Here is a 14,595-nt window from a genome sequence, read left to right on the forward strand (position 1 = left end):
GCCCGCGGCCTGCTTCTCCCCGTGCGCTGTGCCTGACGACTCTCTTCCAGGAGGAGCTCCCTGCTTCCCGTGTGCCCACCGTCCGGGGCGAGTGTCTCCTCAAGTACCAGCTCCGTCCTCGGAGGGAGTGGCAGAGGTCAGTGCGACTCTGGGCCCACGGAAGGCTCTAGAACAGGAGAGCCGCGTAGTGAGTCCCGCAGCCTGCGCGGGCCACGGGGTCTGGGTCGCGCCCGAGCTCTCCCTGCTGCAGGCAGGCCCTGACGGCCGGGGAGGGGCGTCCCGGAGCCAAGTCCCCAGCGCGGGCCGGAGGTCGGGGCCAGCGGCGACCCTTCCTCAGGCTTTCCCGGTGACGACGGGACAACGGGGAAGTAAGTGTTGGATGGAGAAAGTTAGTCGCCCGGCATCCTGTCCCCCGAGAGAAGAGGTGCCGATTGTTAATGTTTTCTTGTTTAAATTGGAACGCGTGGGGCGTCTGTCCGCGTGTCTGTGGAGCCGAGTCCTGACTCGGCCTCTTTCCCGGACTCGCTGCGGGGTGTTTGGTAACTGGGTCTCTAACGCGTTCCAGACGGGGTGTTGGTTCTTGTTAGATGTTTCTAGATTTTTGTTGTTCTGCTGAACCCCTGAGTGTTCGTATGCAAGCGTCTGAGGGGACCTCTGTCCCTGGGGGGGCCCTTGGACGTGGGCTTACCGGGTTGGGGAGGGAACCTCTGTCCCTGGGGGGGGTTCCGTGGACGAGGGCTTACCGGGTAGGAAGGGACGCTTCGGAAGGCACTTGCAGAGCGTTAAGCTGCCGGCGGGCAGGCTCTCCCAGTGCTGCGGTGTCCCTGGAAGCGCTTCCCGCCTGCCACGTCTCACGATGAACGAGTCCCGAGCGCGCTGAAGCTTCCCGCCCGCCGCAGCGCCTGCACTGTGACCGCACGCCGTGTGCTCCGGTGCGGGGCGGCTGGGCTTCTTCAGGTGTCGGAGCCTGCGGTCCCCCTGGGCACAGAGGGTTCCTAAAGCTGTGCCCGGTGAGCCCGGCCGGGACCCAGGGGCGCCCAGTGCAAGTGCCCAGCCTCCCGCGTCGGATCCGGGGCGCTGGGCCTGGCCTCCCTGCGGGAGCGCCCGGTCAGGGTGAGGACCCGCTGAGCGAGCCTTGCCGGTCTGCGTGGTGGGGACCAGCCACGCTGCGTCACCAGGGCCTTGCTAGAAATGCCCCCGTCAGTGCCTGCGTTTCCACGGGGTTCCTGGTTTCTGGGGGCCCGTTAGTGTGGCAGCCACTGCTCCTGGGCCACACACGTCCTCTGGGGCAGCCTGCTCATCTCCCCTCCTTCCTCTGGCTCTCAGGGGAGGCTGGGCAGTGTCTGGAGACACTTCTCATTGTCACAGTCCAGGAGGGCATGGGGGTGCTAGTGGCATCGAGTGGGCAGAGGCTGAGGTGCCACACAGGACCCTGCCCCGAATGTCAGCAGTGCCAGGGTCCTGAGATGTCGGGAGGGGCTGAGCTCTTCAGACCCCGCTCTGAGACCCCCGCTCGGCTGAGGAGTAAGGGTCCATACGGCAGGAGAACAGAGCGGCCCAGGGTCTCTGTCGCCTGTGCTTCAGTCTTGATGCGGAGATCCTTCTGTGGATCGTGTCCATAAGTTGATTTCGGACACCCACATTGGTGTTTCCCTGAGGCTGCGGCCACCTTGGTCACCTGAGATGCTTCTCTCCCTGCAGGGATGCCGTCGTTAGTTGTAATCCCGATGAGTTCATCGCCGAGGCCCTTGAGCTCCCCAACTTCCAGGAAAGTGTACAGGAATACCGGAAGGCGGTGCAGGACGGCGCCCCCGCTGCAGGTGAGCGGAAGACCCCAGGACGGCCTTCCTTCCCCGGCCGCTGCCCTCTGGCGGCGCTAAGTGGGAAGTCCGCACACACCACCTGACCTGCTCTGGTTACGTGAGGTAGTGCTGTTCTGTCTTGACCTGAGGACACTGGCGCCTGCCCCCCCCACCTGTCCCTCCCCCACTGCCAAGATGTGGTAAATCAGAGTGTTTGGTGATGGTGCCCAGCCGTTCTTTACGAGGCACACGCTGGGTGCAGCAGTTCTGGGAGCTCCTGCGGGTTTCAGAAAGCTTCTGGACCGAGCCGACTCGGGATCTAGTCTTGGCTTTGCTACTAAGGGTCCATGGGAGATTTGGCCACGACACTCCCCTTACTGAGTGACACTCACCATTGCTTCATCAGCAAGAGCAGTTAGGGGAGCTTGGTGACCTTTGCTTCAGGAGCTGGTTTTTCTAGTGTGCTTTTCAGCTAACGATAGAAGCAGATAAATGTTGGACCGGAAAGCGGTTGGGTGTTCATGGGGCCAGATGGCCTTTCACCCATCTGCAGTCTGCTTTTTTTTTTTTTAATATATTTATTTTTGAGAGAGAGCGTGCACATGGGAGGAGCAGGGGGTTGGGGGACAGAGGATCTGAAGCAGGCTCTGCTCTGACAGCAGAGAGCCTAATGTGGGGCTTGATCCCATAAACCACGACGTCATGATCTGAGCCAGTCAGATGCTTAACTGACTGAGCCACCCAGGCACCCCCGGCTGCAGTTTCTGCATGGAAGTCCACCTGGGTGGGTGTAGAGTCTCCCCTGGAAGTAGCTTTCTGGTCTGTCTGGGGAAGACTGACTTCTCTCACTTGACTTTTGAGTTTGTGATTGCATTTCAGTTTGTGATTGCATTTGCGTTTGTGACTGCATTACTGGTTTGCGTGTGAAAGACCCATCTGGATCAGGCCTGTAGCCGTGCAGCTGGAGCTTATCTAGCTGGCTGATGCCATGGAAGAGGCCTCAGCTTCAGAGCCATCAGATCTCTCTAGACTAGTCTTTCTGGTCCTGCCTCTGCCTTTTCTGCACTAGGGAGCTTGCTTGCGTCTCCCCTGAGCCTGTTTGCATTCCCTGTAAAGCTCTTGGTGGTAAGAGCTGGATGTCAGGCGGACACCCGTCCCTTGAGGTAAACGATTCGCAGCATAAAGTCTCCTTTGTTACCTAAAGGACTGAGAGCGCTTCTTTTCAAAGAAGGGCTGTGGGATTTATTTGTTCCTTTTCCCAGCTATTTACCCACAAATGGCCAGTGCAGGGAGGGTCCTCACATGAGGACCTGCCAGGTGGGTTCAGCAGCCTCTCCTGGGAAGGGGGACATAACTCCTCGTGGCTGAGTGCTGGCTCACTTCTGACCCACAGAAAAGGACTCTGTACGTGTGTCTTTCCATAGAGAAAAGCAGCCAGTATCCAGAAATCGTCTTCCTCGGAACGGGGTCTGCCATCCCGATGAAGATTCGGAACGTCAGTGCCACGCTTGTCAACATAAGGTACTGCACCCCCGGGAGCCCGCCGACTCCCCGAGAGAACACCGTCCCGCCGCCCAGGCCGATGGGGAAATGCAGCCGCACAAAATCGCGGCAGCCTGTCCTCTCGGCCAGAGCGCCCGGGAGAGGAGTCCTGGCGCTAACGTGTTTCATAAGTAGTCTCAGTAGCTGACGCCTCTGCCATTCACCAGGCTCGGTGCCCTGTGCTGCCTGTTGATGAAGACAGTGGGCCCTGCCACCGTCTGTGGTGCACCTGCTGAGAAACCACCTCGCTGCATTTTAACATTAACCCTATAAAATAGCGATCACCCATTGCCTTGATCCTAAACTAACATTCAGAGAGGTTATCCGACCACTGGTCACGGCAGATCTGGGTATGAGTTGGTGTCTTCACTGCTGCGCCAAGCTCTCCCCTGACCAGTTCCTGCGGGCGCACTGAGCTGTCCCCTGACTAGTCCCTGTGGTGCACTCAGCTGTCCCGACTGGTCCCTGTGGTGCACATGGAGCTGTCCTGACTGGTCCCCGTGGGCGCACTGAGCTGTCCCCTGACTAGTCCCTGTGGTGCACTGAGCTGTCCCCTGACTGGTCCCTGCGGTGCACATGGAGCTGTCCCGATGCGTCCCCGTGGGCGCACTGAGCTGTCCCCTGGTGGAGCGGCTGTGAGGCTCGCCCGTTGGTCTCGTGTTGGGTCCCTGGGTTTGATTGCCTCGTGTTTGTGGCATTCTCGCGCATGGAGAGGCTAACCTGGTGCCGGCCCGTGTGCACGGCACGTCTGCAAGCTCACTTACAAGGTGCACGTTGACGTCGCTCATGCACAGGTCGGGGACGGACCCCTTAGGACTCGGGAGGAGCGGTGGAGCGCCTGGGGGCCGAGGGGCTCCGTGATGGGGCTTCTCCTGAAAGCCCCGGGGGGCACCTGAGCCTGACGCAGTTGGTCTGGAGGCGTTTCCGGAATGCAGCGCCTGCCCGGGAGGTTCGGGTCTGCGCTCTGGGCCTTCTCCCTGGGGCACGGGCACGGCGCCCCCGCTGGATGGCCTCTCCTGAGGAGGACGAAGGCCTGCCGGGGACCGGCCCCCCCCTGCGGAGCAGAGGCCGACCGGCTGTCGGGGGGACGCCCCGGAACCCAACCCTGTGAGCGGCTCACGGGGGCCTCGGCTGCTGCCCGCCCTGCACCTGCGGGTGGGGGCCAGGCTGAGGGGCAGGGGCTGCTGGACGGGGGGAGGCACGTCCACGGTGCCCGTCGCTGCTGCCGCCCACGGGGGCTGCTGCGGGTTCAGCTTAAATAACCCAAGGCGCCTCCTCGCCACTAAATGGCTCTGTCCTCCCGCGTCACTAACCGGGCGCCAGCACTCGCCGGCCCGGGCCCTCCGCGTGTGTGCAGTCGTTTCCTCCGTGTACGAGCTGCAGCAACCGGAGTCGCCTCTGCCCGGGGACCGGCCTCTCAGCACGAGAGGTTCCGGGAGACGCCGGAGGCCCGCGCCCGCTCGCTCCGCCCTCCCCCCGTCTCCCTGAGGCCCCGCGGACCCAGGCAGCCTTTCCGGCGACGTGACCGTCCCCGTCGTCTGCAGCCCCGACAGGTCCCTGCTCCTGGACTGCGGCGAAGGCACGTTCGGGCAGCTGTGCCGGCACTACGGGGACGAGGTGGACAGCGTCCTGGGCGGCCTCGCCGCGGTGTTCGTGTCCCACCTGCACGCGGATCACCACACGGTGAGCGGCCGCTGCGCTCCGGCGCCACCCCTCTCTTCCCGGCTGTTCCCGGCTGTGCCCAGGGCCTTGGCTCTGCTCTCGCTCATGCGGTTGCTCTGCTCCCTGCGCTGCCTTGTCTGCCTGTCTGTCTGTCCCACTGTCCGTCTTGAGCCAGCTTGCCTTCCCGCGTGGCCTCTTCTGCGGGGAACCTCCCCACCCCCCCCCCCGGGGCCAGTGAGGACCCCAGGCTCCTGCTCTGTCCCTGGTCACGCTGCCCACGGCCGGCGGCTGGGAGGGAAGTGGGGGCGGCTGCGAGAGGAGGACCCCAGGGCCCAGACCTGGCGTGGGGGGCGGGGAGTGGGGAGCGGACTTCCGACCGGCTGACGCGCCCCATCTCCCCGCAGGGCTTGCTGAATATCCTGCTGCAGAGGGAGCGAGCCCTGGTGAGTGCGCTCGCCTTGACTGCCGTTCGAGGTGGCCGGCGCGCCGTCGGCCACACCTCCTGCCCCCCGAGTCCCCGTCCCTGACGCGGCGCTCCCTCGGGTGTCCTTGTCTCAGGCGTCTCTGGGAAGGCCGTGTCCCCCTCTGCTGGTGGTTGCCCCGACTCAGCTCAAGGCCTGGCTCCAGCAGTACCACCACCAGTGCCAGCGCGTCCTGCAGCATGTGAGGTGAGCGGCCATCCCTACAGCCGTCCCCTCTTCCGTCCCCACTGCCATCCCCACAGCCGTCCCCTCTTCCGTCCCCACTTCCATCCCCCACAGCCGTCCCCAGTGCTGTCCCCACTGCCGTCCCAGAGACCTCCACGACCGGGTCATAGGAGGCGGCAGAGCTGGGACCCCAGGGTGGAGACCACTGACAGTTTCTGCCTTTCTTCTCAGCTCTCCTTTAGGTGCTGCTGGTTCCCGGCCTCCGCCTACACCCCTTCCCTCCCCTCCCCAGGCAGCCGCCCCGGGGCCCAGCAGCCGGGCAGGGGTGGGCACAGCGGGCCCCGGGNGTTTGGTTTGGCTCCTTTTAATTGACAATTCTTTTCTCTTAGAGACGGATTTAAATCGTTTTTATAATAACCATTTTGGGGCTTTCTAGCCAGACGCTTGAACTTTGAGTCACATTAACATTTTTTCCCGGGACACGCGGGTGGTTTTGCGGGTTGACTGACTGGCTCTTGATTTTGGCTCAGGTCATGATCTCACGGTTCATGACACTGAGCCCAAGTCGGGCTCCGTGCCGACAGTGCAGAGCCTGCTTGGGATTCTCTCTCCCCTCCTCTCTGCCCCTCCCCCAACTTGCCCTCCCTTTCTCCGTCACATAAGCTGAAAGCATAAAAAATTTTTTTCACATTTGCCATTTAACTCTCGTCTTTTCCCAGCCTGATTCCCGCCAAGTGCCTTCAGAAAGGGGCGGAGGCGCCCAGCCCCGAGGTCGAAAGGCTGATTGGTTCGCTGCTGGGAGCTTGTGACCTAGGGGAGGTAAGGGGTTGCCTGCAGGTGGGAGGGTGACAGGGGCACGGCCTGGGCACAGCCGGCAGCCCTCCCCTCCCCCACCCTGCTCCTTCAGTTCCAGACCTGCCTGGTCCGGCACTGCAAGCATGCTTTCGGCTGCGCGCTGGTCCACACATCCGGCTGGAAGGTGGTCTATTCAGGGGACACCATGCCCTGCGAGGCTCTGGTCCAGATGGGTGAGTGCGGGCGGTGTGGGCGGGTGTGAACCCGGGGAAAGTCAGTGTGGACCGCGGGAGGGCGGGGTCTCCCCGGGGCCCAGCACTTCTCGGGCGGAGGGCCCTGCCCCAGTGCCTGCTGCTTCCTCTCTAGGGAAGGACGCCACCCTCTTGATCCACGAGGCCACGCTGGAGGACGGCCTGGAGAAGGAGGCCGTGGAAAAGACACACAGGTAGGGGAGGCCCACTCCCGTCCCCCAGGGACCCCTGGGGCCCCCTTGCGTCAGCCCCGTGGGGAACGACCGAGCTCTCCAGAGACGGTGTGACATGGGGCCGGCCGGCTTCCCGCTGGGCCGTGGAGGCTCCTGCCTTCGTTTCTGCACCGCTGTCGGGGCGGGGGTGCTGGCTGGGGCGGGAGTGGGTCCCGCACATGTGCTGGCGTAAATGGAAGCCCGGGCAGGGAGCTGCCTGGGCAAGTGAGGGCCCGCTTGGGTGGCGGGCTGCTGCTGGGACAATCGTGTGTCACCCCAAGTGAGAAGCCCCCCTACCTGCTCTCTGCCCTCATGGACACGGTCCCGGCCTGGGCTCCCATCTGGGGCCGTGCAAAGAGTCTGGCCCTCAGGGGTTTGTAGGCAGCAGGGGTGTGGACAGGGAATCCCCCCAGCCTTCGGTGGGTGCAGGGGGAGCCGGAGCCGGTGTCCTTCGGGCTGTCTCCCCACCGGCACCGGCTCCCTCTGTTGCAGCACCACGTCACAGGCCATCGGCGTGGGCGTGCGGATGAACGCGGGCTTCACCATGCTCAACCACTTCAGCCAGCGCTACGCCAAGGTCCCCCTCTTCAGCCCCGACTTCAGCGACAAAGTGGGGATCGCCTTTGACCACATGAAGGTCTGTGCCGCGCGCGCTGGTGCTCCTTGCGTGGGGGACTCAGGGCCCAGGGTACGGGGTTCTGTCCGTACAGAACATGGCCACCAGTGGCTGGAGGGCAAGGCCGACCTCCCGTGGGACCCTCGGGCCAGACCGCCACCTCCGGAGTTACTGAGGGATCAGGCCTAGCACCTGCTGGGGAGTCGGTCTTTTCTCCTCTCTCTCCCTCCCCCCACCCCCCGCCCGGGTGAGGATGGCCTCGTCTCGTGAGGCCCGTGCAGTGTGGCTCCCTCAGCCAGCAGCGGGGAGGCTGCGCCCCCTTCTCCAGAGGCTTCCTCCCCCACGGCCCTTGGCCAACAGGAAGGCGGGGGACCTGCCCCTGACGCCCGGCCTTGTTTTCCGCTCGCCTTCCAGGTCTGCTTTGAGGACTTCCCCACGGTCCCCAAGCTGATCGCCCCACTCAAGGCCCTGTTTGCCGGCGACATCGAGGAGATGGAGGAGCGCAGGGAGAAGCGGGAGGTGCGGCTGGCGCGGGCGGCCCTCCTGTCCCAGGAACGGGCGGGTGGCCCCGAGGACGGGGCGCCCCAGCAGAAACGGGCCCTCGCAGAGCAGCCCCGGGGCCCTCAGAGCAAGAAGGTCAGGGCCCAGTGAAGGCCCGGAGGGACCCTGGACGTGGGGGGCTGCTGTCCTCTGCGTGGTAGCCCCGCGTCTGCCCCCCACCCCGGGGCCTGGTGGGAGCTGAGGGCCCAGCCCTGGGACGGGAACTGCTGGACGGACAGATAGGAATTAGGGGCAGACCGACTTCCAAGGAAGTCACATGGAAAACCACGTGCCCACACCTGGACGGGACTGTCCGAGGACCCGGGACTCCAGGGACCCCGTGTCGAAGGACAGAAGGCAATAAGGGCGCCGCGTGGGACCGGAGTGCTTTGCGCCGTCCTGCGGCCACCCCACGTGGCGGCCAGGGAGCGGCCACCCCACCGTGGCCTGGATTGTGACCGAAGTCCAGCCGTGCAGGCTCAGAAGACGCAGTTCGGGGGGGGCCGGGACCCCCGGAGCCTGAGGCGGCCCCTCCTCCTGGGATTTCGCCACGCTGAGGTCAGTGCTCGGACACCGAGGGAGTTTCAGAGATGAGCCTGGCGTGTGCGCTCCTCCCTCGCAGGAGCGCGTAGGTTCGAAAGCGAGACCGAGGGTGTGGCCGAGCGAGCCCCGGGCTCTGGTCTCCTGCGGGAGGAGTGGGCCCAGCAAGTCCCTGGTCAGAACAAGAAGATAGGCCACGCTCAGGGATAATAAATCTATTTTAATAACATTACTTTGGACAACTATTTGTACATGTATTTAAAGGTAACTTTCAACCCCTGGGCTCCGTTAACAAGTCGGGTCCTGAACCGTCCGTCCGTGCCAGGAGCGAGCGAGGCTGTGAACATCAAAAGGTGGCAAAATCCCACCCTCGGGGAAGGTTACTTTACACGTGTCGGGAAAAATAACGAAGCTTTTAAATTTCTCCGTGTACACCTGTACACGGGGTTAGTTTGGCTCAAATTAAACAAATATAGATTTCATATGTACAAATATTATAGCCTGTATAGGTAGACCGCATCTATTTTAAAAGGATAAAATTGGAACGTTTGAGTTGGCATGCATGACCCGAAGCCTCTCTGCCTGGAGCCCCAAGTGGGGTTGGGCTCCCGGGTGCCCCAGACCCCGTGTCACCGAGGGCCGCCTTCCCTCCCTCCACGCTGCTGCTGCTGCGGTGAGCGGAATTATTGCTGGTCCCTGGGGCCTCCGGGAAGGGGAGGCCGGCACCCGGGGCCCAGTGCGGCGCTGAGATGCCCGGCCGCGGAGGTTTCTGGGGGACTGGAGGCGCCCTGAAGATCAGCTTTGAAAGTCCTCAGTAGAAAACGAGAAGGTAGTGACGGGAGCCTTCGGTCACACGGTTGGGAGAAACAAAACCCTCAGGAAGGGAAGCAAATTTTGTTTGTTTTAAGCCATTGACTTTGGAGCCCATGCCGCAGGGGCAGCCACGGAGATTGTACACAGGCTGTCTCTGCCCCCCAGCAGTCACTGGGCTGACGGTGGGGAGACCCCCCCCCCCCCAGCTGTCAGAGCCTGGGGGCAACAGCAGGTGGAACCGGCCCCCCCCCCAAACGACCTTTCTGACGCACAACCGCACGGTGGAGGGGGTGCCCCTGGTTGTGGAGGCTGAGAGTGGGTCAAAATAGGCACAAAGTCAAAAAGGCAGAGATCAAACGAAAGGCCAAAGTCACCGCCCCAGGGAACAAACGAACTCGCACCAACACGGCCGCGCCGGCCAGAGGGGGCAGTTCACAGTTCAGCACGACTCCAGCCTCAGCCTCGCGCGGGCCGTGGCCGCACAGCCGCGAGCCCAGGGGGCGCTCCGGGGTGGGCGGGGCCTGCGCGGGTCAGAGGGCGGTGCTCTCCGACTCCTCCTCCGAGTCCCTCTTCTCTGTCACCGAGTGTCGCCGCGCGTGCTCCAGGGGGCTCAGGCGCAGCGGCGGCCCGAGCTCCACGTGGATGGAGGGGATGTCAAAGTGGACGAGATCTGCAAGGCGGCAGAGAGAGGGGCGGCTGAGGGGCCGGCGGGGGCACCCCACCCACCGCAGGGGGTGCTCTGCTCCCTCGCGCGGAGGTTCACCGAGGAGCCCCGCGCAGCCCCCCGCCGCGCCCTGCGCGCGCCCCCAGGCTCCGTTCTCAGAGGGGAGGCTGCTTTCGGGGCGGGGCTCAGGGACCTCAGGCCGCGGGGACAGACCCCCTGTCGGCCCTGGGGGAGGCCCCTCCTGCAGGCACTGAAGGCCATTCCTTCTGGAGATGGGAGGGAAGGCTGTGCCNTCCACCGCCGGTGTTCCCCCCGCTCCCCTTCTGGCCCCACATAGCCTTGCCTGGGGGCAGGGGAGGTGTTCCCAGGAGGGGATGGGCGGGAGCAGGGGGCGCCTTTAGGGTATTTTTTAAAACCAACATTCAGCCCAAGGACAGACAGACATTCGGACGTACACACATACAATCTCAGGGACAAACGTCCTCCTGTCACCCCGCCCCCCCCAAACGGTCCTCAAAACGTCCTTCCAGCGTGTCCTTGTCCCCCTGAGACGGGGCCTTCGGACGGACTCGAAATCCCGTCTGTCACCTTGTGAGTGTGACCTTGGAACCAAAGGCCGGCTGCCGCCCCGGCTGTTCCCTGGGGGCGCCTGGCCCCGGAGCAGGATGGCGGGAGAGGCGCCCCGCCCACTGCCGGGAGGGGGAGCGCCTGCCCCCAGTCTCCACAGGACCCGGGGCCTGGCAGTTTCCATGGAGGGCGGGAAGGGGGGCGGGGGCGCCCCTTCTCCTCACTTTTGATCGCATCTCCGTGCGGGCAGAGGAGACGCGGCAGGGGCCGGGGGCCGTGCTCCCCAAACCCTGCGAGACAGAGGACCGCCGGCCGCCTACGCCGGGGTACGAGCCTCGGCCGAACCCCACTGCCCGTGGGCGCCTCGGGCCTTGCCGGCTGTCAGCCCAGGGGACAAGTTAGAGCCCGCTCCGGAAAGTGGGGGTCACCGGTGGGACCTCACGGCCACGGGGCGCCCCCGCAGTGCCGGGCGGGACCCTTCCGGGCCGCGGCCTCCGGAGGGAGGGGGCGCCCGGGTGCGGCAGAGACAGAAGTGGGGGCGGCCAAGCCTGCGCGCGCCCCGTCGCCCAGCGNGCTGCAGGAACACAGCGACAGGATTCGGAGAGAGGAAGAAACACGATGAGACACGAACGGGACACGGAGACGACGCCGAGCAGGACATCGGTCGGGCCGCACCGGAGTGTCACAGAGGAGACCCGTGCGGACGGACACAACGACAGTGTGCTGCCAGAGAACACGGACACGCCACGGCGCGGGGGGAGGGGGGGCACGCAAAGTCAGCAGCTCCAGACCCGCCCAGCGGGGGGGCGCCGGCCCCCCGAGCCTTCCAGCGCCCACGTTGGGCCCCCAGTGTATCCTCCGAGGGTGTCACCACCTCTCCGTCTCTGTCCAGTGACAGCCTAAGCTCCTTGCCTTGCTTCCCGCACTTTCCTGGGGGACCAGGGGACGGGAGGAGGGCCCCTCGGGCTGACTCAGGGTGACCTTGAGCTCCTGGGGTCACCTGGGCCCCTCCCCCTGTCGAAGCATCACCACCGCCAGCTACCAGCCGTGGGGGGCGCTCACAGCGGGTTTGGGAGGAGGACTTTCCTTAATTTTGTATGGGCCTCGGGGTGGACGCAGCCGCTGTACCTTCAACGTCAGTCACCTTCCGAAACAGAAGCCGGGCCACCAGAGGCTGCTCCCCCCAATATGTCAACCTCCTGGGCCGTCCCAGACGCTCGGACTAGACAAGCCCGAGGGGGCTGGACCCCCAGGCTCACTCACCCACGCGAGGGAGGCGGAAAAAAACCTCACTCTCCGGGAGGGGCGGGGGGACCTAGGGGTCTAAGTACCACCCCATCAGAAATCACAGGGGACCTAGGACCTAGAAGACCCCGCTGTCCCCTGAAGCACGGATGTGTGCAGATGTGTGCGTGTGCGCGGGCTGCGGTGCATGCACACGGTATGTGCACAGGCCACGTGTACCTGTGTGGGCGTGGGCGGTGTGTACCTGCATGCAGGAATCTGGGATTTGTGTAAAGTGCGTGGGGATGTGGGGCGTGTGTGTGTGCACACACGTGTGTGTATGCATGAGTCTGGGGTGTGTGCACGCACACCCCAAGCTGCCTCACCTCCTGCTACTTGGGACCACACAGAACAGATAATGCCCAGGCTTTGTGCCGCCTGGTGACATGCAGGGCCGACATGTGGGCCAGTTCTAGGCCCAGATGCAGCCTCCCTGAATGGGGGAGGGGGAGGGGGGAGGCTCTAAGGACTTCAGCGCCACTGCAAATAGCCCGAGTCTCTAACGCCACGTGGGCAGAGTCTCTGGGGAGACATTTCAAAAACTCACCAATGGTTTTTGCTAAATGTGTTTGTGATTTCTCCCTTTTACATCTTGGGGGTTGGGGGGAGATAGCTCCATCTCTAATTTTTAAACTTAAACAAAACTGAATTGAGAGGTCATGGGCTTGGCCAACAAGAGCCTCCAAGGACCGGGGATGGCAGAGATAAGCGTCTTTCCTAAAACTGACCCTTCCCTAAATAGTGCTGGAAATACGGTTTTCTAACAAGGCTTATTTTACTAGTAGGGAAAAAAAACGTGTTTAGTTCTTGGCCTCTGTTCTCAAGGTCAGGGGCTGCACCTATGCGCGTACCTGGGCTCCAACCCAAGGAAAGCGGCCGATAAACTCACCTGTGCCTGCACCAGCCGGTCTGGATCCCAGTTGGGCTCCCACCCTGTCCTGAAGCCCTGTCCACAAAGGACTCGGGGCTCAGCCCCAGCCCCCCAGATTCAGACAGAATCAGAACCCCACACGGGCAGGCGTTCTGTGGGGAGCAATCTCCTAGGAAGCGCATCTGCGGGACAATCTGGATCCACTGAGCTCGTGGCGGGAGCTCCCCAGGCCCCGCACAGCTTGTCAAAGACAGTGGCACTAGTGACCCCTGCACAGGGCGCAGCCGGCCGAGGTGCGAGAGGAAACGCGCGGGCGCCACGGCTCGGTTACCTGTGGACATGCTCTCCCCGGGGGCCATGCCGTCGAGCACGGGGTGTTCCGTGGACTGTGGACTCGGGCCCGGCAGGCTGACCGTCGGAGGCTGGGGGGGCGGCAGCGTGGGTCTCTGTCGGGGCTTGGGGGTGGGCCGCGATTTGGCCGCGGCGGTCGCGAAGCCAGCGGGAGAGGTCAGGGGGGGCGCTGCAGCGGCCGGGGAGAGCTGGCCCGAGGCCAGGGAGTACCCCTGAGGGTAACTCAGTCCGTAGGGCGAAGGGGTGCTCGGGGGCGTGGGCGACAGGCTGAGCGGGGCCGGCTGGCCGGCAGAGAGGTCAGTCACGGCCGCCGGCTGGCCGAAGGGGACCTTGGGCGGGATGGGTGCCAGCTTCTTGGAAACTGAAAGAGAAAACGCGAGAACATACACACACACTCGGTTGTCAAATGTGCCTGTTGACANCCACTGCAGGCTTTCGTGCCTGTCCATCTGCTCGCTCCCTTCTCCGCCTCTTCCCGGACCCCCGCCGGGATGTGCATGCAGCCCTGGCCAAGGCAGAGGGCACGCTGCCCACACGCGGCCGGCGGCCCCACGTCCCCTGGTGGCTTCCGAGTGCTAGAAGGCATCGAAAGTGTGCTGAGGACGGGTGGGGAGTCCATGACGCGGGGTCCGAGGAGGACGCTCCGAGTTCACTTGGGGACACTGGGGTCGGGCAGAGAGCCAGGAGCGAGTGTCTCATGGGACTTTTGGCCGAACCTGCCCCCTGGCTCCTGGCAGAGCGACTGATGCCCCCGGTCCTCCAGCCACAGAAGCACAGCGTCTCTCTCGCCTTCCCTGTCCTTCCCCATCGTTGCTCCGAATCCTGTCTACTGGTGGCTTTCTCTCGAGAACTGTACCCTCTGGGCGGAGACTTTGCAGACACACCGCGTGCTCCTTAGGCACATCTCTGCCCCAACCCCGCTCCGCGCTGCCTTCATCACCCTTTTTCTTTGCTTGACCTTGCTGCGGGATGGCAGGTACTTCACAGAGTAAAGATGAAGCGGTAAGAGGGACGAAGTCCAACACTTGGAAGCCCGCGCCGACGTGCACACGTTTGTGGAGAAAGCGATCACTAACGCGTCAGAATTAAGCGAGGGCTGCCGTGGGCTACGCTGGTTCCAGAAGAAACTTCTAGGTGCTCAAGGAGGCACCGGGGACTCTCCTCCCTCCCCGCCCCCGCTCCCTCCCCCACCATGGAACAACATCTATTCTGAAGCGCTCCGTGTGCAGAGTGGACAAGGACGTGATCCCACCAACCTGGGTTCAAGTCCCTACCGCGTCTTAGCCGCTGCGTGCCCTCCGCGGTTCATCGAAACCTCTTCCACACGACGGGAAGGGCCGTCTCTCCCGCACAGGCTCGCAGTGTAATCAGCCTCTCGCACAGAAAGCGGCAGAGAGTCAGGACCCGCAATGAAACTGCTTCTCAGCCGGGTACCTCC

General features: G+C 63.8%; 2 protein-coding genes across 2 annotated transcripts in view; one reads left to right on the forward strand and one right to left on the reverse strand.

Moving 5' to 3' along the window:
* Positions 1-8,839, forward strand: part of ELAC2 (elaC ribonuclease Z 2) — a 37,997-nt gene extending 29,158 nt beyond the window's left edge. The window contains 11 exon segments of the mRNA XM_077746714.1: positions 9-136; positions 1,702-1,820; positions 3,227-3,323; positions 4,889-5,027; positions 5,411-5,449; positions 5,565-5,674; positions 6,373-6,472; positions 6,561-6,681; positions 6,815-6,893; positions 7,404-7,548; positions 7,942-8,839. Of these exon segments, the coding sequence (XP_077602840.1) occupies positions 9-136; positions 1,702-1,820; positions 3,227-3,323; positions 4,889-5,027; positions 5,411-5,449; positions 5,565-5,674; positions 6,373-6,472; positions 6,561-6,681; positions 6,815-6,893; positions 7,404-7,548; positions 7,942-8,178 (1,314 nt within the window). The 3' untranslated portion in view covers positions 8,179-8,839.
* The window catches only part of ARHGAP44 (Rho GTPase activating protein 44), a 75,961-nt gene continuing 70,173 nt past the window's right edge, over positions 8,808-14,595 (reverse strand). Inside the window, exons 21-22 of the mRNA XM_077746716.1 lie at positions 13,138-13,518; positions 8,808-10,090 (exon numbers count right to left, since the gene is read on the reverse strand). Coding sequence (XP_077602842.1) covers positions 9,951-10,090; positions 13,138-13,518 — 521 coding nt within the window. The 3' untranslated portion in view covers positions 8,808-9,950. The remainder of the gene's footprint in view (positions 10,091-13,137; positions 13,519-14,595) is intronic.

The sequence above is a fragment of the Crocuta crocuta genome, unplaced genomic scaffold (assembly GCF_008692635.1).
Source record: "Crocuta crocuta isolate KB4526 unplaced genomic scaffold, BGI_CrCroc_1.0 scaffold139, whole genome shotgun sequence".
In the NCBI taxonomy this organism is placed as follows: domain Eukaryota; kingdom Metazoa; phylum Chordata; class Mammalia; order Carnivora; family Hyaenidae; genus Crocuta; species Crocuta crocuta.